Source organism: Cnephaeus nilssonii, assembly GCF_951640355.1.
Source record: "Cnephaeus nilssonii genome assembly, chromosome: 6".
NCBI lineage: Eukaryota > Metazoa > Chordata > Mammalia > Chiroptera > Vespertilionidae > Cnephaeus > Cnephaeus nilssonii.
Genome location: NC_137077.1, coordinates 26,247,539 through 26,274,938, shown reverse-complemented (window position 1 = coordinate 26,274,938; position 27,400 = coordinate 26,247,539). Strand labels below are relative to the sequence as shown.

The 27,400-nt window shown below is 36.3% G+C and overlaps 1 protein-coding gene across 4 annotated transcripts in view; it reads left to right on the top strand.

The window, feature by feature from the left end:
* The window catches only part of EPS8 (EGFR pathway substrate 8, signaling adaptor), a 168,870-nt gene that overhangs the window by 95,436 nt on the left and 46,034 nt on the right, over positions 1–27,400 (top strand). For all 4 annotated transcript variants that reach the window (XM_079775321.1, XM_079775318.1, XM_079775319.1 and 1 more), the window contains 7 exons: positions 3,464–3,543; positions 5,452–5,528; positions 17,014–17,081; positions 18,815–18,976; positions 20,687–20,836; positions 23,701–23,783; positions 24,581–24,717. In XM_079775321.1, the coding sequence (XP_079631447.1) occupies positions 3,485–3,543; positions 5,452–5,528; positions 17,014–17,081; positions 18,815–18,976; positions 20,687–20,836; positions 23,701–23,783; positions 24,581–24,717 (736 nt within the window). In that variant the 5' untranslated portion in view covers positions 3,464–3,484. The remainder of the gene's footprint in view (positions 1–3,463; positions 3,544–5,451; positions 5,529–17,013; positions 17,082–18,814; positions 18,977–20,686; positions 20,837–23,700; positions 23,784–24,580; positions 24,718–27,400) is intronic.

The window sequence follows — 27,400 nt, the reverse complement described above, 5'->3', positions numbered from 1 at the left end:
ATAATTTAATAGAGTTAACTGAGTAGAGTCCTTAAACTTGCCATGATAAAGAAAAACTTTGTCTCCTTGGCTTTTTAGTTGTCTTAACAGCTAATAAAAATTAAAACACCTTACTTTCCAGTTGATGGTTCTCCTATATATGATTCATATAGGTATAAATTGGATGTCTTCTTAAGGCCTAAAGGAAAACAAACATTTGTAACTATTTTCTTTGCAAGGTGTGTGTTGTCATTGCTATATTTAAATATTTGAAAACCTCTATATTGCTACATGAACATTGTGACAGATGAAACTATGATTGCTAAATGACAAAAGTTTCTATGTTTTTAAAATTCAGTTTAGCAAATCAACATTTTCTGTTCCCTTTTCTAATGCTCTCTTATTCTGACATATCACTATTTAAAAAACAAAACAAAACACAAACCATGTATTATTTGACTGTCATGAAGAATTAAACATGAAAAAGATGAGATACTGTGGCTATCACTTTTCATTAAAGCCAGCCGATGTGGTTTTAAAATGCAGACCAGATCAAAATCAATACAAACCCTGGGGGTTTAATTCTGAATGAACCAGCTTATTTTGAAAGAGTACTTCTTATTTTTAACTTTGGAAGTTAAACTTACATATGCATCTGTCTCATTTGATGTTTCACTAGTCCCGTGAGCTAGGAAGACCGGGAATTATCTCTATTTTACTGATGAGAAAATTGGTATAGAGGTTTAATTGACTTGCGTAGGCTAGTCTGTGCCAGAGATAGTGTCAGAGTTTTAGCCTTTCAACTGTGAATGACTGTGTCTTAAACAGTAGTTCTGAATTCATTGTGTTATTCCCGTCCTCTGTCCTGGCCAGACTTCTGGAATGATGTGCTCTACCTGGACTCGCTAGGCTTATGAGATCCAATTGTAAAACATTAGGTTTGTAAGCTGCTGTTAAACCATTAATCGCTTGAAATGGGCCACGGTGTGAATATTAATACCATGGAAATTAGCAAGCACTACAAATCAGGGTTTCATTTTTCCTCCTGAAAAATGGTTTACCTGTATACCACTGTATCGAAGTATAAGTTGAAGGAAAACAAATAACAAGAAAAGCAGAATAGATCAATTTAATATAAATATAATATAATTTTATAAATGCAGTACTTATCTAGGATAGAGGTCAATATTTCTTTGTTCCTTAATTTAGAAATTTGCTTCTACACTGCAAATAAATATGTGTAAGACTATCAGGAGAGCTTGAACTAAACTGGAGTGTTTATATATCCTAACCAGTTTTTAAGATCTAGGTCAAGTTCCAGCCCTCGAAAAAATTATGCAGTTGGTATGACTTTTCCTTCTTCTGAACCTCTAGTGGGTTTCAAATAGAGCCACATACATGGAGACTTATTTACTGTGTGTTTCATATGGATTAATGTATCTCCTTAAGAACACAATTAACTCTGAAGAGTGAGACATGGATTTTCCTTCCTTCTTTCTTTCTTTGAATAACTATTTAATGAACACCTATTTTATGCCTGCTGCTATCTTTACTGCTTAGGAAACACCAGTTAACAAACAAAAGTCTATGCCTTTATGGAGCTTATAATCTAGTGGAGAGTCAGGAATCAATTTAAACAAATGAAAAATATCATTATGGTAAGTACTTGGCAAACTTGTTTATAGTGTAGAGAGTGACTGATGGTGGGTTTTCATCTATTCATGGAGGTCAATAAAAGCTTTCCTGAGGACACTGAACTGGCACCTGAAGAGCGAGAACGAATTAATTTGAAGTTACTAGGTTTTTTAAATATATGAATACAAATATTATTCAAAATTTATACTAATATTTAAAAAGTTTATCTTTACTTTGTTGAAAGATATCCCCTTTTTCCCCTACATTGACTCCTTCTAGCCCTACCCACCCTCACCCCAGGCCTTCACCACACTATTGTCCATGGGTTATGCATATCTATAATAATAATATATAATAATAAAAGCATATATGCTAATTAGACTGGATGTCCGTCTGGATGACCTTCTGGATGAAGCCGGGGCTGCAAGGGAAGCCTGGGTCCTGGGTGCCAGAGGGAAGCCGGTGCCGTCAGCCGGGAGAAGGAAGGCCTACTCTTGCATGAATTTAGTGCATCGGGCCTCTAGTATGCATATAAATTACCCTGTTAATCTCTTCTCACCCATAGACTTTTTATGCCTTCCCAATCTGAATCAAGTTCCCTAATCATATGGCCTATATATCGTTCTGAATTTTCCCTTTTAAAGGTAACAGCATTTTAAATTTTATATTTATTCATGAAGTGTCTGTTTTTTCCACTAGACCATTGGCCCAAAGCTGGGACTATATCTCTTCTGTTTACCTTGCTAGTACCTGACACATAGTAGTCACTAGGTGGTTGTTAATGCTCCTACTCGCTTTGCCAGTATCTTATAAGAAAGCTGGGATATGTCCTACCTACCTCTCCTTTGTCGAGAAGACATAGTAATAGGATGTGGCAAAAGTAGGTTTACAGTTAGTCATATGGAAAATAATACAGTAATTATTAAATAATAATACAAGAATAAACTTTGTGTTTTGTGTACTCACACTATAAACCTACTTTGTCCTACCCTATATATGAAAGTTAGGAAAATAAGACAATGTCAAAAATGGTTTAGTGCCACAGAACCCCGGGAATACCAAGTATCCAGGAGTGAATTGAAGTAAATCAGGTGTAGCAGGATTGTCTCGGAGAAAAAAAGTCAAGGCCATTGATTTGGCAGTAAGGAAGTTTTACTTATTCATCTTGTTTGAAGAAAATGTGTTCAATTTGTGAAACAGATTAAAAAATTATTTCTGAAGTTAAATAATCTGGTATTAATTTTTAACATTGTTTTCTTGTGAAAAGTAAAAGGAATGTTTAAATGAACACATCTTGTAAAAAAGATGTATTCAAGTGTGTATGTATAAGTTATTGTCTAATGTGCTATGGAGGAAGAAAGAGAAGGAGGGAGGGATGAAGAAAAGAAAATTAGATGCAGGAAAAAAGAGTGGAAGGAAATTGACGGGATTGTGAAATGATTATCTTTAAATGATAGTACTCAGGGAGATATTTTTCCCCTTTGCACTTTTATGTATTTTATTCTTTTCTATATTTCTCAAGTTTTTAAATTGAATTAACCTATTCTAGTTGATAATAAAACAATAAATGGTACAATTTCATGAAGCTGACAATTGATTATGAGTGTGATTTTTTTCCTTGCCTAAGTTTGCTAACAATTTTAGTATATTAATGTTAAATGTTAATTGGATCTTTGTTTATATGTCCATTCGTACTTCTTGTGCCTGAGCTCCTTGAGGGTGGAGATATTTGTGTTTATATTTCCAGCATCACCTTGGCAATGACAGATATTTGTTGAATGGATAACTTTGAAACTGAGGTGTCATGATCCTTTTATTGCCTTCAGTCTTTGTACCTTTCATTTTGCAGAACACATGATTGAAAGCCACGATGAATGGTCATATTTCTAATCATCCCAGTGGTTTTGGAATGTATGCATCTCAAATGAAGTAAGTTGGAAGGTTTATATTTAATTTGTTGTTGTTGTTTAAATTTGATTTGTTTTATCTTTTTAATGAAAATATTAGTTTTATTTCTTTATGTAGTTCATTCCTCCTTAACATATAATGTCTTTGTGACACTAACATCTGTTTGCTGTTTCTGATAAGAAAAGATGCTTAAGTAATATCAACTCCAGGGGTAGTGATTTAATATAAGATGTTTTGTTCTGGTATTTTAAGTTTTATTGCTTCTTATAGCTGAGTATATACTCTACTTCAGAGCTTTCAGTTTCTCTGGAGAAATTTATTAATGTTCTTCAGAAGATATTAATTGGATCTTTGTTTATATGTCCATTCGTACTTCTTGTGCCTGAGCTCCTTGAGGGTGGAGATATTTGTGTTTATATTTAATCTCTTGAGGAGATTTAAATGTCATCTAATCCAGTCTACAAAGATATTAACCATTGTGTAAAACAGAAAAATAGATCAGACACAGAAAACAATCCTTGTGGCTCCAGATACAACTTGAGATCACCACTCTGACTTAAGTGGCCATTGCCTTACATATTGTGCTTAATATTATTATTTTATATTGGCCATTGTGGTATATAGTTTGCTCATCATTTTTCAAAACCAGATTATTCACATTGTAAAGAGTTATGCTTCCCCCTTTCTTTCTACAAAGATTATTGCAAATTTCTTTACTTTTGACCAGTAAGAAACACCCCGTATGTCAGCTGCCATCTTTTCTTGTACATCAGGGAAAGCTTGGCCATACCCTTGGGTTTTTTTTTCTTTTTATTTTTTTCTGTTTTCTTACAATGAATATCCACTTAATCATGAATTTATAATAATTTCTTCTATTAAAGGACCCTTGTTTCTATCCCTTTCTTCTATTCTTTCTATTTTAGCCCTGTTTATGGCCATTATCTCCTACTTGAATTTTCATAGCATCTTTCTATCCCACCCCCTTGCCATTAGTTTCTGAATTGTCTTAAAAAATTGGATCATGTCACTTCCTTGTGTAAACATATTTACTATACCTAGAAATAAAAATATTTGCCTTCTCTACTCCTTGAGCCATTCATCTGACGAGGGACATCACATTAGATGCATTTTCCCTCAGACACCATGCTTGTTCTTGAAGCCAGGTCCAGGCGCCTTTTCCTCACTCAATTCTCCACTTGCGTGAAGAGCTTCTTCCCATTCGTTTAGACTCTGCTTTAATGTCAACTTGGCTGTAAATTCTTGGGCATCCTGATAAAAATGTTAGCCTTTCTGTGATCCTACATGTGTTAGATATTAGTTTTGCCCAGATATTACATTCTATCGTAGCTATTTTACTTGTTTCACTAACAGTACCCTGTTCCCCTAACCCCTATACCACTTATTCCTCTTGTTTAGGACTTAATAAATGTTTACTGAATAAATAGAAAAAAAACAATTTAAATATATTATGTTTGCTTCATATAATGTATTAGGAGGAGGAGGCTAGTTTTAAGATAAAGCTGATCAAATTTAATGATAAAGTGTTATTTTGGTTAATTGCATTTAAGTATTTGTGAAAATAGGGAATATTCCATTACAGCTGGAATCATTGAGAGCTTTTTATAACTGGATTACTGCTCAGTATGGCAAACTTAAACTCTTCTAAGAACTTTCAACCTTGGTGAACCTTCTTGGCTACAGTTTCACCTTGGCATTTGAGAGGAGGTGTGATTTGCACCAGTTTCTATTTCCTGACCACTTAGCAGAACAGGATCCGCCTCATTTTGGCAAATCTGGTTAGCATAAGTTCAGTATGTTTGTTTAAAGCACATGGTGATGATGGTGCATTGGAATTTTTATTGACATTTTTGAGTTTTTATGACTGACTTTGGACTTTAACCCAGCATAATGACCATTTTTTTATTACAGCGGCTACGGATCACCACCCACCTTTTCCCAGATGGACAGAGAACAAAGTTCAAAAACAAGTGCAAAGGCTCTTTATGGTATGTTTAGTTATTTGATAATGGGTATAATTCTATTTCTAGCCCCTTATTTTCCTACAAATGAACATTTCAGAGTCATAGTGTGAACCTATGCTTTGTTCTGTGTTCTTTGGAATGAAGAAGTGATAGATAAGAATTATTTTAAAGAGTTTTTACAGATATTACCAAAGCTGTGACCTCTGCTGGCTCGCATACAATTTAGAACATTTCAGTGCTTTCTAAGGAGCCTTTTGCATGGCACCAATGCTCTAGGTGGAGTTTCCCACCTAATTGCTTATGATCTTCATGACTGATCCAGTTGATTGCGAGATGAGAGTAGACAGAACTCCTTCCTTGGATTCCTTAAACTTTTTGGGTAGTGTCACACTATGACCAGTAGCATTTATATATTTCATTCTGCATTGCAAAACAAGCAGGCTTTCTCCCCGATCCTTCTGTAACTTCCATTGTTCTTTTTACATAGACTCACATTACAAATAATGTGTTTTAAACTTCAGTTATAAAAGGTATTATTGAAAAGCAGTTAAGGACCACATATGTTTAGGAAGGCATTTGTTTTTACAGTCTTTATGGCCTTTTAATATTGTACAATAATAGAGAATCAGAATATGATTGTGGTTAATAGTGAAGACTCTGGAATCAGACTTCATGGGTTGAAATCCATTTCTACCATTTATTAGCTGAATGATCTTGGGCAAATTACTTTGCCTCTCTGTACCTCATTTTTGCTTATTGATATAATGGGGCTATCTCAGAGGGTTGATATGAGAATTAAATGAGTTACTACATGTAAAATGCTTAACAATGCCTTGCTAATAGAAAACATTATATATTTGTTCTTATTATTATTGACATTATCATTATTATTATTATTATCTGGGAACCAACAGCATTTTCTAAATTTGGATTTTTTTTTTTTACGTTATATAGATCTACAATGTCTTTGCTATGATAATGAACAATTTTAAGATTTTGGGATTCTTTTTCTGCCTATATATTCAGTGTCTACACTTTACAACTCAAATTACACATTGAGAAAATGGATTTTATACCATACATGGATACATTTTCTTCTGGCCTTGTCAATCTGATTTGTGTTGGTTTCTGTTTTCTCAAATACTGTATTGTGACATCCTTCCTGTGGTCTAGTAGTTGTGAATTGTAGATCTAGAGAATATATTCAACAAATACTTAGTGATATATGGTCCCTGACGTTAAGGCACATCTAGAGAATGACATGAAGAAACTGGAGAAGGAAAAAACATATTTTTTTGTAAGAATAAAGTAATTTCTTCAGTTTCTCATTTCTAGACAGGTATTTATTTTAAGTGTTTCTGTGTGCTAGGCCTTGGTCATCATAGTCTCTATTTCTGTGTTCTTTCATTCATTTCAAAGATGAGTAAGAGATGGTCATGCTTATATATCATTTTGGTGAGGAGGTAGTCTAGTAAATAAACTGTTATAATGAAGAGCTAAAGACTGTAAGCTGGACAGTGTATATAATGTGCACTGGGAGTGGTCATGTAGTCAGGTGGGATTTTGTGGAAGAGTTGAGCCTTGAAGTGACCTCTAAAAATGAAGTAGCGTTCACCAGGCATTTGGGAGGCAGGAGGGAGCTGTAAACGTCAGTATAAACTCTTTTAAAACTTAGCTGTATATTCTATGAAGGTAGGCCATATTTACCACGTTTACTTCAGGATTCCCTTAAGCTTAGCACTGTGGCTAATGTATAATTTATGCTCAGTAAACGCCTATAGCATGAATGTAATGAATTAGCGAACTGCAAATAATTTGCTGTTAACTGTAGAGTACAAGGTGGTATATTTGTAAATAAGATTGGAAAAATAAACATGGTCCATATTTGGAAGAATTATACTAATGAATTGGATATTGATTACAGGGAATGCCCAGCCATTGAAGTGTTTTAATCAGGGGGGTAAATAGGTCACATTCATCTTGGGTCTCCTTACTAGTAACAGTATTGAGGGTAGATTTGGTGCATATGGATAGAAACAGGTGAATCAGACATCTATATAATAGCCCTAAGACTTTGTTAAGCAGAAAGAGTATTAATCTTCTCACAACAAAAGCCTAAAAGTCTGTTTTCAGAGAGATAAGAAAGGAATAAGGGATAAAAAATTAGTTCTCATCTGTAAATTTTAATATGTATGTTGTATTAGCAGCAACTTCATAAAACCATAGATTCAAGGACTGAAAATCTTTAGCTTTTAAGCAGTAAATTTTTATTTTCCCCTTTTTACATATAAAGCAACATGAAGCCCCTTATTAAGGTGAGGTGATTTCTCAAAGTCACATAATTTCAAAAGTCTTGAATGTAAGAAATGACAATTTTTATGTCATGTGATGAAAATGAAGAGTGATAAGGAAAATAGAGGATATAAAGAGAGGGATAGAACAAAGCAAAATAAAGAAGCATTTATAAGGAAGAAAGAAAACTTAGCAATGTATTGGGCTTACAGGAAAGAGGGTTTTAAATTCCTGGAAGTTGCAGATAATGTTTCATTCTCTTTGTATCAAATACCTACCACTCCTTCCCAACACACTGTACACAAACACAGACACATGCCTTCTCCCTAACAGACTCTCAATAAATGCCTATGGAATGAATGGATAGATTGATGATGGCAGTAGTGAAATGTATGCATGTTTGAACAAACCTTTGCAATAAACAAATTCTAGTTGAAATGTTAACTACATTTAGTTAACATTGGGAGTTCTTGACCTCCTAATCTGCATAGTTTTAACTTTCTTTTTGTAAATAGAAAGTTTGTGAAGGAGAGCGTTGTAACATAGTTTATTTTGTCAAAATGTATACATTTTCTTAAAAATTTCTCCTTTCACAATTATTAAACTAGTTGAGTAAATCTTTCAAGAATTAATTGGCTTCCTGGATGATCTGTTAACTACTTTGGGATATGAGGAACCTATTTAGTGTACTGGAACATGGGTTTTACATGAAGGGCTGCTGTTTTTTACACACTGACCACAGGCTAGATGCTGTATCAAGAGTTTCATGTAGCTTGCTTTTTTCATGAAGACAGTTTTCAAACCTGACACCATAATGTCAGTGACATGATCAGAGAGGCAGCATGGGTTTTTGATGCCAAGTGATGGCATGCTACCATAGGGCTGCCATTTTGAGCAAATGATTTAACCTATGGGCCCGGTTTCCTCATCTATAAAGTATAATAATAATAAAAATAATAATAATATTGTGGTAAGTTTATATGAGAAAATAGAAGTAATGAGCCTATCATAAAGCAGTGGGGATGGGTATAGGAGTGTCACTTTTAGTCCTGAATCTTCAGATGAATCAAGGCCCTCAAATTTAATATTTTAATACATTTAAATGATGCTGTACATCTAATCACAATGATACTCTGATAGGATTAAGAGGTAATTTTCATGTCTGACCAGTGTGGCTCAGTTGTTGAGCATTCTCCCATGCACCAGAAGGTCTCTATTCCAAGTCAGGGCACGTGCCAGGGTTGTGGGCTCAATCCCCAGTAAGGGGTGTGCAGGAGGCAGCCAATCAGTGTTTCTCATTGATGTTTCTATCTCTCTTCCCTTCTCCCTTTCTCTGGAATCAATAAAAGAATATTAAGAAACATTTTTAAAAAGAGGTACTCTTCATGATATATTTTTAAGCTTCTGTTCCTCGAATTATTTTACAAACCTATAACTATACTAGAGGCCCGGTGCACGAAATTCGTGCATGTGTGTGTGTGTGTGTGTGTGTGTGTGTGTGTCCCTCAGCCCAGCCTGCACCCTCTCCAATCTGGGACCCCTTGAGGGATGTCCGACTGCCCGTTTAGGCCTGATCCCAGTAGAATCGGGCCTAAACGGGCAGTCGGACATCCCTCTCACAATCCAGGACGGCTGGCTCCCAACCGCTCGCCTGCCTGCCTGCCTGATTGCCCCTAACCACTTCTGCCTGCCAGCCTGATCGATGCCTAACTGCTCCCCTGCCGGCCTGATTGCCCCTAACTGCCCTCCCCTGCCAGCCTGGTCACCCCCAACTGTCCTCCCCTGCAGGCCTGGTCACCCCCAACTGTCCTCCCCTGCAGGTCTGGTCACCACTAACTGCCCTCCCCTGCCTGCCCGGCCCTCCCTTGCCAGCCTGGCCGCCCCTAACTGACCTCCCCTGCAGGCCTGGGTACTCCCCAACTGCCCTCCCCTGCAGGCCTGGTCCCCCCCAACTGTCCTCCTCTGCCGACCCGGTCACCCCTAACTGCCCTCCCCTGCTGGCCTGATTGCCCCCAACTGCCCTCCCCTGCTGGCCTGATCGCCCACAACTGCCCTCCCCCTGTCAGCCATCTTGTGGCAGCCATCTTGTGTCCACATGGGGGCAGCCATCTTTGACCACATGGGGATGGCCATCTTGTGTGTTGGAGTGGCGGTCAATTTGCATATTACTCTTTTATTATATACGATTGAGTAACACAATTATGACAATAAAATTACTTCCTTTAGTTTTAGAAAAACAGTTAAAATATGCTGCAGTTTTAACAACCCTAATTTGTCATTTCTTCATTATTATACAAGAAATGTCAAAACCAGTATTTGAGAGGCTCTGCATCGCTGATGTCCCTGACAACATAAGGACTTTTATGCTTTGGAAGATAAAATTAATTTTTTTCTTCTCCACTTCTGATAGTAACATATAATTTGGCTACTGTTATCCAGGAATGAAAATTGTTATATATATTTTTTCTGGCTACTCTGTTTGTCAAAGTCTTTAAGCACTAAAACTTAAAAATTATTTTTATGGGAAATACTTGTAAAATGTATTAAACATTCCTTCCCTTCAGGGTGTGGACCCTGTGACTGGTCAGTGACTCAGGTCATAGATGTGCCCACTGACTTATGCACTGTGATGTGTTTAAAGGCCACATTCTTACCTTTCCACCAAATGCAGAATCTTTTCACTTTTGAATATTCGGGGCTACTTCTTCCATGTGGCTGGGTCCCCAATCTGTCACTTTCCTCTGTTGTTAACTTGCCTGCTGCTAGCATTGCTTCTGATATGCATAAGGTGAGGAACTAGATAGAAACTCCTATTAGTAAATAGATTCTGAGTGAGGAATTGAGTCTTGCTCTTTAAACCTATACATTAGAACTTGCAACTTTTAATGTATAGACATTGTGACATGTATGATATTCAGAGGAATTATTTAATGTTCTGAATAACTGAACTTCCTAGAAAAGTAACTTCCCTTTAAATTAGAATTGCTGAATTTGGAAAATGACCACTTACCATAAATAATCTGCTGTTTAAAGTCATACTCATCCTATCTCCAGAAAACTCAAGTCTCACAGAATTACCAGTGATTAATACTTTATTGTCATTACCAACACTTATAGTAATTTTGAGATTTATGTTGTTGGGAGGCCAGGCAATAATGGATAAATATGAGGGACAGGCATTCTCTTAAGTCTCACTTCACCTCAAGCTTGAACTTTTTTTGTAATATTAGCAAGAAGAAAAATATATTTGTGTTTTTCCTGATTATACTCAATTCTTATAATTACAATAAGAATTGAGTATAAGTAACCTATGAACTGCACAGTTTTTGTGTAATTGACTTGACTACAAACTTCACTGTATTTTTACACAGTGTTTGCCTCACTGTTTTCAGTAAAATTTCTGATTATGTCATTTTAACTAACAGATATCTACCCCACCTGTTTTTCTTTTAGACTGACTTTCTCTTTCTGTCCCTCTCATTCTCCTGAGCTTGGTTTAGAGACAGTCTATTTAATTGTCAGAACTGAAGCCCAGATGACCTCTTACACATTTAAGTGGCACTGAAGAGTTAAAATCCATTTCTCTCTTCTCTATCCTTATTATTTACAACTATACATTTTAATTATTTTACATGGAGAAAATATTTAAATATATTTTTAAACAATTTTTTAAAAAAATTCTTAAGAAGAAAATGGCCCAGGATTCTTTATTCCCAGGAAGTTGGGCGATGGTAGAGTCAACACTCAGCTCACAGAGCGTGCCAGTGCATGTGACTCACAAGGATAGTTGGCAATTTCCCCCACGTATCTGAACATTTTGAAGCTTCTTTTCTCCTCATGGGATAAGTTCTTTTAACAGTTTGCTGAAAAGGCAAGTAAAATTCTTAAATAATGTAACTTTGGAAATTGACCTTGTTTGTTTCTCACAGCAGTGTCTTGGTTCAGATACTGATTTGTCAGTCAGTAAAGATAGTTGCTCGGATAGTGAGAGCTTGTCCTTGCTACTCTTACTCCTCACTGACTCCCATTCAGCGCCTCCCCTGGTGGAAATGATACACTAAGATAGCGGCAAAGGAATTCTCCTTCACTGGTGGTTGAGAGTCTTTTAATGCAATGTAATATGAGCTGTAGTTCCTTGTCTTATTTAAAGAGAAAAATACTCAGCAGCTGCTTTTATGTTAATTTTTTCCCTTTTTAATTTCCAAATCCTTACTTTGTAAGCAATTTTTTTGTGTGTTTTTTTTCCCAGAGAAAAATACAGGGCAAAAGGAGGTTTACAGTTGTTCATAAGGAAAATAATATAATAATTAATGAATAATATTACAAGAATAAACTTTGTGTTTCACATACAACTGTAAACCTACTTTGCCCCACCCTAACAATACAGCCTAAAGTAATTAGGTTGGAGTACTGAGCACTGCATATTGTTATCATTGTACTAATTGAAAAGTTAAATGAAATCTGATTTTTTAGTAAGACTATTTTTTAGAGCACTTTTGGGTTTCACAGCAAAATTTAGGAAAAGGTACAGAGATTTTCCATATACCCCCTTGCATATAAATAACCTCCTCCACTTTCAACATTCCCCACCAGAGTGGTACATTTGTTACAGTTGATGAGCCTACATTGACATATGTCATAATCACCCAAAGTCCATTGAAAGCTAATTTAATGTCCCTGATCTGGAAACTGAATATCAATTTTTATTGCAGCATATCAATTCAGTAATGTTAAAATGGTATGTAAAGAATTTTCATCCTTGGTTACTGAATTCACCCAATTTCATGTCTTTGGGTTTGTATATTCTGGTTCATTGGATAAAAGCTATTGGGAAAACTAGTGAAGCACAACCAGGGGTATTACGATCAAGTGAAGTTTATTCCTGGTACTAATTGATTCAGAGAGAGACAGAGACTGAGACTTGCTCTTAGATTGGGAGTTGAGCAGCTTATAACACTAGAAAGCCAAAACTCTGCTGCCAGATTCATTGTTATTATTTAACACACTACTTGACTATGATTTACATTATTAATTTGGAAAGACAACCTTTCAATTTAAAGAGATAAGATATAGTAGATGAATTGGCATTTGCACAGATTCTGAAGCAATGGTTTTTCACCCTTGGCTGCACATAAAAATTGCCTGGGCTTTTATAAATCCCAGTGCCCAGACTGCACCCCAGACCAATTTCATTGGAAACACTAGACAGTGGGCCCTCAGCAGTATTTTAAAGTTTATTTTAATGTGAAGCCAGGGTTGAGAATCTTTGTTAGAGAAAGTGGTGGATGTCATTGGATTCTTTATCTTGAGTTATCATTGAGACTTAATTTAGGATTTTCACACTTTTAAGGCTTTTGGTGAGATATTCAGCTTAGGAGCATAATTACTGTTTACAACTGTACTTCAGAGTACAGATGATTCTCATAAAAAAGAAATGTAATTGCCTTTCAAAGCCTTCTTTCAAAATTTCCCATTAAAATGTTAATGCTAACCTTCATTTATTCATTGACTTAAACCATTGAAACTACTTATTTATTTATAAATCTATTTAATGGCATTTCTACATTTTTGGGGTATTTTTTCTCATAACACATACATCTTATTTATTGTATGATATCAGAGAGAAGACAGCTTTTGAATTCCTAAATTGGTTTCTTAATGTGGAATATTGGAAATGGCACCATATCTTCTAGACAATCAGAATGTTCAGTTAACCTCATACTATTTACAAATGCTGCCAGGTAGTCAGTTTTCTATTTCTGTAAAGTATGTTTCTGTGAGATTGAGAAACTTTGTGTTAGGAAATTTGGGGAAACAAATTTTACTACTTCATAATGAGAATACTTAATTACAAAAAATACAGTATTTTTACCTTAAACTGTTTGCCTATCATGTAATGAGCATCTTAGGGCTACCATATCATAACCTGACTAGGGGCCTGGTGCACGAAATTCATGGACTGAGGGTCAGGGGTCCTTCAGCCCAACCTGCCCCCCTCACATACTGGGAGCCCTCAGGGGATGTCCTACTGACAGCCTAGGCCTGCGCCCAACAGGGAGCGTACCTAAGCCGCAGTCTGGCCTCCCTTTGTGGGAGGCAACCGGGCTGGTCAGGGGAAGGCACCAGCCACATCACCCCACTGCTGCAGCCACTGCCAGTCACCACAGCCACCAAGGTGTTTTCATCAACATGTACTCCAGTCCCTTCACCAAGAAAAAATGACAACTTTCTTTAGGCATTTTCAAGATGTGTCTTTCATAGGATATGGATTTTTTTATTATTTTTTATCCTCACCTGAGGGTATGTTTCCAATGACTTTTAGAGAATGTGGAAGAGAAAGGGAAAGACAGAGAGAAACACTTTGATTGGTTGCCTCCTGCATGAGCCCTGATCTGGGCCCTGGCCAGGGAGGAGCCTGCAACCTAGGTACATGCCCTTGATCAGAATGAACCCAGACCCTGCTGTCTGCAGGCTGAGGCTCTATCCACTGAGTCAAACCAGCTAGGGCAGGATATGATATTTCTTAGCCCCTCCAGCAGCGGACCTTCGTTTTTTTCTCCAGAAGTGTGGTGGAAAAACCCTTGATCACCTTTTTGGATTCTTATTACCCAAGTTACTAAGACTATTACCAGTGGCATACAGGAAGCTTAGCCAATGTGCAGTCAGAAAAGGTGTTTCCTCTATAGTTCACACCAATGGAGGGCTGGGCCCTGCCCAGGCCTAAAGCCTCTGATCGAAGCTTTAGGCCTGGGCAGGCCTCTCCAGCTCCCTCTGATCACCGGCTCAGCCCCTGCCCAGGCCTGCCCAGACCGAAAGCCTCTTGGGCAGGAGCAGAAACCCAGCTCCCTGTGATCAATTGCAGGGGGTCCGCTCTTGCCCAGGCCGAAAGCAGACCCCCAGCTCCCTGCCCAGGCGATCGATCACAGGGGGTCCGCTGGTGCACCAGGCCGAAGCAACCCCCAGCTCCCTGGGATCGATTGCAGGGGGTCCGCTCGTGCACCAGGCCGAATAAACCCCCAGCTCCCTGCAATCGATGGCAGGGGGTCCGCTCTTGCACCAGGCCAAAAGCCGTGGCCGCCGGTTTTTGGCCTGGAGTTGGAGCGGACACCCAACTCCCCGCCTCCGATGGCAGGGCGTCCGCTCATGCACCAGGCCAAAAGCTGCCGTCGCCGGCTTTTGGCCTGGAGCCTGAGCGGACACCCAGCTCCCTGCCTCCGATGGCAAGGGTCAGCTCTGGGCGCCTATGTATGCAAATTACCCGCCATCTTGGTCGGGTTTATTTGCATACTCGCTCTGATTGGCTGGTGGGCGTGGCTTGGCTTGTGGGCGGGGCTTGAGCATAGCAAAGGTGCGATCAATTTGCATATTACTGTTTTATTGGTAGGATACCTTGGCAACCATTGCCATTGCTTTTGCTGTGCTTAGGTCACAGCAAAGGAAATAGATCTGCCTTCATGTTCTGAGTCTGCCATACAGAGTTGTCTTTGAAGATGATGAGCCAGTGATTCTGAAATAGTGATTATTTCTAGAAGTTCTTTTCTTAGATATGTCCTTGAGTTACATATTATATTTCAAAAGTTATAATGTTTTCCCCAACAATTATCCATTTGTTAATATCTCACATTGATTAATCCTTAGCTAACAATCAGAAAAATCATATTTGTTTGCTTTTAAAAATATGTAGAATATAGTCATGTAAGTTGAAGGTTTATGTTTTGTCATATCGAAATAGAAAATTTAAGGTGAAACCAGATCTTTCTTTTTGATCACATTACTTTGGTAGGACCAGATGGATCATACTTCTTCAGGTCATCAGCCAAACAAAAAAAGAAAGGTAGCAGATACTGAATTTTGTAGTGTGTGTGTGTTTTTATTAAGTAACTATAATGCTGCAAAAGCAAAAATAGAATATATTGGAATAATATCAGTGATATAATATAAAGCATATGAATATTTTCATTTCAGTTTTAAGGCAAATATAAATGAAAAGATAATTAGTTTTATATGCATTAGGAAACAAGAATTTATTGAAACTCTTAAATAATTCCACAAGTTACCATTCTGAGTTTGTATATGTGCTTTATATTTTTGTACTTGATTTGCTTTTATGTTTAGCAGAACTTTCAACTTCTATTGTAAGGAAAAGCTAAAGGTTTCTATAGTAACTGAAATAAACATATTTATATTCCAAAAAATTTGGTTATTAGGAAAGCTAAGGAGTGTGTCTCTGTGTTAAGTTTATTACTGGAGGAGTCTTGTGGTTTGATCTTGTTTAACCCTTTTGTTTTAAAATAAGGGTGCTGAGCCACAGAGTTAAGTGTCTTGCCCGAGTTTAGTCCCCTACGTAGTGACAGAGCCAAGGCTAGAATCACAAATCTAGTTCCCATTTAGAGTTGTTTTTGTTATTGTTTTTTAAATCATAGCATTCTGCTTTAGAAGAAATAGGCAACTTTGAATTTACAAATAAGCAACTTCCTTGATTGGAAAGTAACAAATGCAAAATATTGCCTCCACATATTTTATATTTTATTTTGGTTTTGCAGCATTTTACAAAAGAAAATTAAAGGTTTATTTGTGTTTTTAAAATAGTTGGTGCAGTAACTTTCTACCTGACTTCTTATTTTCTCTAACAGCGTATATCTACAAGTCTGAGTATCACTTTGTGTCTGTAGATGTGTGAAAATTGTTAAAGTTTAATGGCAATCAGTATGATTGGATTATGTTTTGAATCTCCTCTAACATTCTCCATAGTTTGGATATTGTGAAAGGAGATGTTTCTTGCAGTGCATATTATTTTAATAGTCTAACTCATATAATACAGTATCTATGACAGTATTTATAGTTCTCTTTTGTTCTCAGTGTACTAACAGATGAAATTTACAAACCATTTTTCATCCTTTTCCCAAATAGTAGGTCCCTGATCAATAAAACCTTTAGATAAAATACCTTGTGTTTTTACAATCTTAATAATCTTGTTGACCTTTGGGATTGTGAAAATTTATATAGGGTCAAATTGTTCATGCATTTCATTTAAACTTGCTGGTAGCTTTTTCAATTAATGTGAAGTATGAGTGTTTTCAGAGATAAGACCCAATGGTGACTTGTCAACTACTGTATTTATATGTGAGATAGACTGGTTTTAGAGATGGCTACAAGATACTGACATATGAACTTCAGCCTTAGTGGGTAAATAACATCTTTTAAACTTCTCTTTCAGAACAAAGGAAGAATTATGCACGTGACAGTATCAGCAGTGTATCAGATATATCCCAATACCGTGTTGAAGTAAGATGCTTTTGACATTTGCTAAAATTTAGAATGAACCTTTAAGGGTTCTTTTACTACCAATAAAATTGTATTTTATTTTATTCCTGTGATGTATTCTATATTGTGCTGATCGTGTTGACCTTTTTTTTTTTTTTAGATTTTTGGAAAATAGATGTTAAGTGTAAAAGTATTTTGTTAGTCTGGTGTCTATTTTCATATAGAATAAATTAAAATTGCTACTCATCACTGTCAGCCCAATTTCTGTTAAAGACAGGACAAAGACTCTATTTTATATTAGATAATTTTCTTAGAATTAAGCCTTTGATAGTTTTATTTTTATTTTTATCTCAAGTCATTACTAGATCTACTTAAACAGTGTTTTTAGTTTTTCCTCTGTTATCTTGGAAGATATTTGCTCTTAATTAGAATCTAGGTGTCCTTTGCATATAGTAGAAAATATTTAAGTAGGGAAGTAAATTTTATTTTTTTAAGTTGAGATAACATTGGTTAATAATATAAGTTTCAGGTGTACAGCATTATAATCTGACATCTGTATACACTACATCGGACTCACCACCAAAAGTCTAGCTTCCCTTTGGCACCATACATTTCACCCTCCTCCCACCCACTGGCCTCTGGTAACCACCAATCTGTTGTCCGTATCTATGAGTTTTTTCTTGTTTTGTTTTGTTTGTTTCTTTTTTGTTCTTCATGTGAATGAAGTCATACCATTTTGTCCTTTTCTGGCTGATTAATTTCACTGAGCACAATACCCTCAAGGTCCATCCATGATGTCACAGTGGCAGTATTTCAACTTCTTTTATGGTGAAGTAGTATTGGATCATACGTGTGTGTGTGTGTGTGTGTGTGTGTGTGTGTGTGTGTGTGTACGCTATGTATATGTATATGTATATGTATATGTATATGTATATGTATATGTATACACACATACATTCTATGTATATCTATATGTATAGGTATATCTCACATCTCTTTTATCCATTCATCTGTCTGTGGTCACTGGTTATTTCCATATTTTGACTATTGTAAATTTTGGCTGTAGTAAACATAGGGGTACATATATCTTTTTGAATTAGTGTTTTTTTAGCTTCAGGTGAATACCCAGAAGTAGAAGATCTAGATCATATGTAATTCTATTCTTAATTTTGAGGAACTTCCCTACTGTTTTACATAGTGGCCACACCAATTTATAATCCCACTGACAGTGTATAAGGGGGGAAGTGATTTTTAAATTGCTCTTATTTTTAATTTTCTGCTTATTTCAACCTTGTTTAATTAAGTGGTTTTAGTAGGATGAAAGTTTGACCATGGTTACAGACTAGCATTGCTGTTGCTGTTCTCAGTTATGCGTGTATAGTTTTCAAGCTGCCATGCAGCTTGCCCGCTGTCCAGCATTCAGATAACAACATGGAATAAAATGGGCGGGGTGATTTTAAGATGTTATTTAGGCTGTTTAGAATTTGTTTCTATGACATGTTTATGTAGCTTCACATTGCTCAATGTTAAACAGATTTAGCTATTTTATGATTCAAGGCATCATTTCCTCTATTCTTCCAAACATGCTTGACTTTATTATCTTAGTAAAATAACCATGAAGTTCTTGAGTAATCAGTTTGTCCCTCACCTCTTTGCTAGTTGACTTCAATTAGGTTAACTTTGCTCTCTTTAGGAAAATGTGTACTAAGAGACTGTGTGTGTTACAAATATTTTTTCTTTTTGCCAATCATAAGCACTTGACTACCTTCGTTCTGGACCGGAAAGATGCTATGATAACTATTGATGATGGAATAAGGAAGCTGAAATTGCTCGATGCCAAGGGCAAAGTGTGGACTCAAGATATGATTCTTCAAGTGGATGACAGAGCTGTGAGCTTGATTGATTTAGAATCAAAGGCAAGTTTGTAATGTTACTACTGTTTTATTTTTAAGAAAATTCTACAAATATTTATGCTTACAATTAGGTCAGATTGTTTGTAAATTTGTGTGAAAGTTTGACCAAATAAAATATATTTGTTAATGATTTAAAAAAATACTATATGTACATTATTTATGCAAAAATCAGTTTTTTAAACTAGAGTTAGAGGCGTACTCTTTTTTTTTTTCTTTAAATCACAAATGATAAGATGGAAGAAGGGAGGAAAAAATACAGTCTAAAATAAGGCCCCAGTGGGGCGTAATACTTTATGGCATAGATTAATTACATGTTAGGCTGAATTACATGCCGGTAAATGAGTGAATTGGGATGAAAAGGTTGCGTGTGTAACAACTTTTCATCAGATCCACAGGAGGCACCTTTTTCACACAAGCACTGGCAGGTAAGAAGTTGGAGCTCTTTAAAGAGGACTTTTCTGAGCCCTGTCATCTAATGACATTTGAGCTCCTAAGATAAGGAAAATAACTATTGTGATCACATTAGAATATTCTGATAGGAGTGGGGGTAAAATTTGCCCTTTCATCTCACCCATTGTATACTGTAGGAGAAGAGCGACTGAGGGCTTCTCTGATCCTCGTGGTTTCAAATAATTATAGAGAAAGGATATTATTTCGTTTCCCTCAGGAAAGAGAGAACATGTATTATCTTTCTGGTATGGCTTAGACATTACATTCTATTTTAATGGAACCTGCATTTCTTGTTTCACATTTGCTGGATTTCGGATTAGGATTTAGCATAAATTTATGGTGTGATGTATATCTATGGGCATCCATAAAAAAAGGTTGTTTTTTATGTTCCAGTTATCAGGGATATTGTATTTTATGTAAAAAAAATCACAATTTCTCCTATCAATTACATCCTGACACCACTCACAATTTGTATAAAGCCATTAGTGTCAGGATAATCACCTTAAATATCTCATTAAGTGTAGGATTCTAATTGTGAGCATAAAGTTCATTTATTTTAAGAAGTACTGAAATTATTTAGTGTGTTGGTATTTTATTTGTGTGATTCTTTAAAGGTTACAGAATATTCACTCTTATACACCAAATATCTTAATCATTTTGCAGAATGTATTTCTTACAGAGATCCTTCTGATCCTGTTTTACATTTTTGGCTGGATTCTATCTATATATGAATTTTTGCATTTGAGATATTCACTGAAAATATACAAATGACATATTATTCTTAGCCTAACACTTATATGTATATATGTGTGTATATATATGTATGTATGTATATTTGTACATCTGACTATAGAGTGTTCAAGTTAAAAAATATTCCGACATTACATAGTCAGAGGGAAAAGAATACCATGTGAGATGGTGAATTATTTTGGAAAGAGCCCTCAGTTTACTTTTTTTTCCTGTTAAAGGTACCATCTCTACCTTATTATCTGAGATCAGGAATGCTAAATTCAGTATTCTGTTTATTAAGAACATAGCTGCATTTCTCTACTAAATATCTCCATTTTTGTTGCTCTTTTTCCCACCCATTATCCAGCCCAGCCTGTACCTAATCATCCTCCATATCTACAAGTGTTTACTAATATTCAGTGTCAATATGATTTGTGCACTGCAAAAATTACCTATAAATGCCTAGATTTTATATATACAATAGATTTTATATATACAGTAAAAAGTAAGGCAAATTCTATTTTTGCTTTATAGAATGAATTGGAGAATTTTCCTTTAAGCACAATCCAGCACTGCCAAGCTGTGATGCACTCCTGTAACTATGACTCAATTCTTGCTCTGGTGTGCAAAGAGCCAACTCAGAACAAGCCAGATCTTCATCTTTTCCAGTGTGATGAGATTAAGGTAAAAGAACCATGAACTTTCTTTCCCTTTTGCAGATGTTCTGGCAGCTTTTGAATTATTTACTTCAATCAAGTGGCTTGTGGGTACTAGATGTTTAGTTTCTTATAATTTTGTAAGGAAAACAAATACCTTAGGGTCTTCCTTATGCTTCCCAGGTAAATAAATAGGAGATAGAATGGTATTTAAAAAATCAGATGCATTCTGTTTATTAAAAAGTGTAGATAATATATTAAATTCTTCATTGAATGACTTGGATTTATAATTAAACATTGATTCTACAGAAATCATGCTTCATGGGCAATAAATAATCACACAGTATTGTTTTATTAAACACCAACCACAAAGCATGGATTATTACAAGATGTTTTCCAGGGTATTGATTTAAAGTTTCCCATTTAATTGTGTGATTTGAATAATTGCTCAAGATTTGTAATCCCTAGTGGTAATGCGAAAATAGTTGAGTGTAGTTATCAATAATAACAAGCTATATCCTGAAGACTTGTATTTCACAGTGCACTGTAGTTTTCAAACAATTATAATTTGTGATGATTTGTTGGACATTAAAAGCTACCCTGAGCCTTAAATATCTTTATTTCATGAGTTGATTTCTCTAAAAGGGAAATCATTTTGGGTTGAGTTGATTGGTACTTTTCCAAAGCAGTGATGTATCACTGTATATTATAAAATATAAGGTAATTTTGATCTTATAAAGAAATGCTGAGAGATTAGCATAAAGTGACACTTGATATTTTCTATATTTCTTTGATATTAAAATATAATGACATTGATAAATTAAGATTGACTGGAAGTAGTGTATTTTATAATTTTACTCTTATTTCAATTGATGTCGTGGATGACTTTCTAAAAATCTTACCTTAAAAGAACTGTGGCATTTAGGTAATTTCTATATGAAATGTTTTATCAGATTTTTGTATAGTGCCTTTGGAAAGTCAAAGTATATTAAAAATTCTGCAAGGTTGGATTTAAATCAGTAAGTATTAAAGTGACTATTTAGCTCTGAAAATCTAGTGAAAGTTAATTTAAACATTTTAAAAACAGAGGACTAACCTAAAAGACATGTTACATCTGGTGTTTGCCTCATTGTTCCAGAAGTCCCTCTGAAAACTGAGTTATTGTGTTGACTAATGTTTCTGGATTTCACTTTTGAGAATAAAGGGCTTGCTTTATTTGATAGGGATGTGATATTGATGGGTTTGAAACTATGTACTGAACACTATGTGTCCTAATTAAAAGCTCAAGTACCACTCTGTAGCTAAATGGATTTACTCACTGGTGCCATATTCCACATATGAAACTTCTTCCTCTGGCACTCTTGAAAATATTAATACAATGAAATAAGATGTGGTTTCTTTAATATGGATCACCTTGCAATGTCACTTTTGAACTTTAAACTTTCTTTGTTATGGGACTTTTACAATTTTCCTGTCCACATTTGTAGTAAAATTATTCTTAGAAATCATCCCATATGGGAAGTTCAAATTTCTAGGCATCTTCAGTTTTAATCTCCCACATAACAGAAAGCCTTTGGCATGGTGTTTGTAGTGTCTTCCTGAAAGTAGGATGTTCTTATGGAAATAACACTGGACTGGGTTGCTTTAGCACTCTCATTTAACTAGCAATATGACCTTGACCACACCATCAAAGGAGTTTTCCTTAGTTTCCTTAATTATAAAGCAAGGAGAACAGATTAGATAATCTTTAAGTATCCTTTCAGCTCTATTATTTTATGATTACCTGTGCTGATGGCAAAAGAATATTTTCTATATACATATTTGAGAAAAACATACATAATTATAGAGAACAAGCAGGAACAAAAATAGGAGATGGATACATCCCAGCAAGAGTCTAATACACAATAATAATCATTGGCTATAAATAAACTTCACAATCAAACAAAATAAACTTCTTTGCTGCTAATCTCATATCAATTCCCAAGAAAACAGAATCAAATGTTCTTGTTGGAGAAGTTAATTGTTTGGAGGGTGTTAATTTTTACCTGAAAAGATAAAATAAAGTGGTTATCAAAAAGGGTACAACCTAGTATTGAGGTCATCTGTGATTATGGTGGCTTTTCCCTGCCCTGAGAGCAGCTCTGCTGGGACCGAGTGATCTGTCCCCGTGGGCGGATGGGTGCCCAGTGGATAATGAGGATGAGAAGGGAAGGAACTCCATACATATGTGTGCTTCTAACACTTTCATTTCTTCTCAGGAAGATGTTTACCTAGTTATACTTTCCTTTTGGTTGTTTTTTGTTAGTTCTTACCCAAGGATATTTTTCCATTGATTTTTAGAAAGAGTGGAAGAGAGGGGGAGAGATAGAGAAAAGAGAAACATTGATGTGAGACACATCGATTGGTTGCCTCCTGGGCAACCAATCCAGACCAGGACTGGGGATGGAGCCTGCAACCGAGGTACATGCCCTTGACTGGAATCAAACCGCGGACCCTTCAGTCCACTGGCCGACGCTCTATCTACTGAGCCAAAGCGGCTAGGGCTACCTAGTTACATTTTTAGCATATGATTATACTTTTAGCATAGGCAAATTCTTTTTCTATTTGCCGTTATGCAAGGATAGCTGTTTTTAAACTAAAGGAATAAATATTTAAAAAATTTAAACACTATTTAAAAATTCCTTCAGTTTTTAACTCTTGTCATTGTAAAGTTCACCATCAAAAGGAAGTGTGTGCTTTGAAAGCAGATTTAAAAAAAAAACACACCCACTTTTATATTGCATCAAGATACTCATTGATTCAGACAGAGAACATAACCTCTTTTTCTGTTTTAACCTGCATATCAAGACAAGAACATCTATAAGCTCTGAGGTAACTTGTCTTTCATTGCAGGCAAACCTAATTACTGAAGATATTGAAAGTGCAATCAGCGACAGCAAAGGAGGGAAGCAGAAGAGGCGGCCTGATGCCCTGAGGTAAAAACAATAACAGGAATTAAGGGTTAGAATTGATTTGTCTTTAAGTCGTTTTTCCTCTAAAGATTTGTAAGAATTACTTTCAATGAAGGTAGAGTTTACAGATTACAACCTGTAATCTCAACCCCTTTGCCTGCCAGGTTTGTTGGCATGTGAGCAGTTTCTGTCTATGTTCCCGGGCTGTCTCTGATGTGGCTTCTGCCACCTGAGCTGTCCTAGAGCCATGAAAGATGAGTGGCATTTCGGGGAAGGTGGCTCAAGGGAGTCCAAATAGACGGTAGGACTACAGTTAGTCCACAGCCTTTCCAAATCACAGGAGACCAGAAAAAGGTTAAACCTAGTTTTCAGCTGAATTTTAAAAACTTGAACCTAGTTTTCTGCTGAGTTTAATTTATTTTTTATTTTTTATTTATTTATTTTTTTAAAATATATTTTATTGATTTTTTACAGAGAGGAAGAGAGAGGGATAGAGAGTTAGAAACATCGATCAGCCGCCTCCTGCACACCCCCCACTGGGGATGTGCCCGCAACCAAGGCACATGCCCCTGACCGGAATCGAACCCGGGACCCTTGAGTCCGCAGGCCGACGCTCTATCCACTGAGCCAAACCGGTTTCGGCTATTTTTTATTTTTCATACATTTACAAATATATGTAATAAGGAAAAGTTAGGAAATCCTTACTGTTCTGCTGCTTGACATAGTCTTCTTGAGGTTAGAGAACTAAGACCATCCGCTGAGAGAATTGATGTCATAGAAGTAGAGTTGGTAAAAATTCAATTTGTTTTCATCGTTTTTAGGATGATTTCCAAGGCAGACCCTGGTATACCGCCTCCACCCAGAGCTCCTGCCCCTGTGCCCCCTGGGACTGTTACCCAGGTGGATGTCAGAAGTCGGGTGGCAGCCTGGTCTGCCTGGGCAGCTGACCAAGGGGACTGTGAGTATTTCTAGGAATTGATACTGAATGAACATTTACATGGGGTTGTGACGTAATTCTTGCTTTCACAATCTGATGTTAATTTATGAGCTGAAGCTTGAGATTAGTTTTAAAAATTTAAATCTTAGATAAAGGAATGTTAAGCTTGAACACTGTAAGATTATTGTATATGACAATTCAGACCAGTCATTTAATAAATAAGGTGTTAGGATTAGAGTATTTTTTAATACAATCAAAGGTGGGAAGTTTGACTCTACTAACAATTAAAAGGATGGTAAAAGAATATATACCAAACAAGAGACTAGGAGGTTTCTTTATTTTATTTTTAAATATGTTTTTATTGATTTTAGAGAGAGGGAGAGATAGGAACATCAGTGATGAGAGAGAATCATTGATCAGCTGCTTCCTGCAAGCCCCTACTGGGGATTGAGCCTGAAACCCAGGCATGTGCCTTACCAGGAATCAAACCCTGACCTCCTTGGTTCATGGGTGGACACTCAACCGCTGAGCCACACTGGCTGGGCTGTGAGGTTTTTTTAAAATTTAAGATTATATTTCAAATTCTTTCCATTATTATTATTATTATCTTAACACTGTTTTCTTTTGGACAAATTAGTTGTGGTTATATGGAAAGGATGTCAGGACAGGGGTAGGACAGTGGAAAAGAGGTAAAAGGCATCTGCCTAACCTTGTCAAATGGACCCTTTGTATGTCAAAAGGACCATTTTAACTTGACAGTCTTTTCGTAAAGACAAATAATCATAAGCATAGAACTTAGTGTAACTTTTTATATGTGAGAATGTTTTACCAAATCTGAAATTGTTATGACTAGAAAATGCCTTAAAACGTGCTTGGTCCAATCTCTTTATTTTAAGGGTGAATAAATTGTGAGCTAGCAAATTTGAATTTGGTGAGGACTAGAGCCTCATTCTTTTGCCTCCTAGTTCAATGCAACTTCTTAAATCACTTATCTTCTATTGAATGAAGCATTATTTGTAGAGTTTATCCAAACAGTAGAACTTGCTTGCCAAAATGAGTGACATTATACTGTACTTTGAGTTTGGTGAGTCAAATGTGGGAGCAAGACTGGGATCTACCTGTGTGACCTTGGACAGTTTATCTGCTTGTGCTTCAACCTCACTTATGGATACTATAACATATATATATATATATATATATATATATATATATATATATGCGCAACTGAATGACCGGTCGACCGGTCGCTATGATGTGCATTGACCACCAGGGGCAGATGCTCAATATAGGAGCTGCCCCCTGGTGGTCAGTGCGCTCCCACCGCCAACCTCCCATAGTCCCTCTTCCCCAGCTGGCCGGCCCTGATAGGCCCCCATCGCTGGCCAGGCCGAGGGACCCCACCCGTGCACGAATTCGTGCACTTGGCCTCTAGTGGGGATAATAATAACTCATGGGTTGCTGTGAGTCTGATAGCAAATAATGTCAATAACAGTATCTCATTTGGTATAGTAAGCATAATTTGTGGTGGTTCTCTTTTTTACCAAATGGAGATTATTTTATTTTCTGAAATGCTTTCCACTTTATTTAGATTTCTCTTATCCTTAAAGTCATTTTTAGAGGTTTACACATAATCCCATCTGCCAAATAGATGAAAGAAAGAAATCTTTGAAGCATCCATTTTTCAAAAATAAAGTAACAGAATTATTGCTTATTTTAACTTTATAACAGTTTCTGTTTTTAGGAATTACATAAACTTCTTATTAATTCATTTTTGTCTGTAAGACTTTGTGCATAAAAAACTAGTTAGGATGCCCAGCTGGCGTGGCTCTGTGGTTGAATGTTGACCTATGAACCAGGAGGTTACGGTTCAATTCCCGGTCAGGGCACATGCCCTGGCTGCAGGCTGGATCCCCAGTGTGGGGAGTGCAGGAGGCAGCTGATCAGTGATTCTTTCTCATCATTGATGTTTCTCTCTTTCTCTCCCTCTCTCTTCCTCTCTGAAATCAATAAAAAATATATATATATATATATTAAAAAAAACAACTAATTAGGAGTTTATAGTGTTTTCTACTTTTTGTGTATTTATGATATTTTGGTTGTTGCTATTGTTTTCGTGGAAGAATAAACCTGCAAAAACATCTGTAAAACCTAATTTATAACAAAAAGAAAATTTAACCACAGGAGTTCCTGGGCTCATTAGATTTTGTCTAAATTACTCTATGCAACCTCATCTATATAAGATCAGGTTTACAGAACTAATTTACTATTAGGTTAAGCAGAACACAATACTTATGTGAGTTTCTGTTTGGATTCAGGCCAGTTTTTTTTTTAAAATATATTTTTATTGATTTCAGAGAGGAAAGGAGAGGGAGAGATAGAAGCATCAATGATGAGAATCATTGATTGGCTGCATCCTGCATGCTCCCTACTGGGGATCGAGCCGTAACCCAGACATGTGCCCTTGATGGGAATTGAACGCTCAACCACTGAGCAATACCAGCCAGTTTTTAGTTGGAAAGACCCCAAAAGGAGTATCTTTCTGTTCCTTCTGAAGGCTCTGGTTGACTCAGTTTGAAAAATTCCTTTGAATCCTTGAGGTAGCTCTATCCCTGACTGCCAGAAATAATCTCTGTAGAATAGAGAGACAGTGGCAGTGGGATTGCCACAGACCCTGAAAAGTCTGAGAAATACTACATCTCCCCCT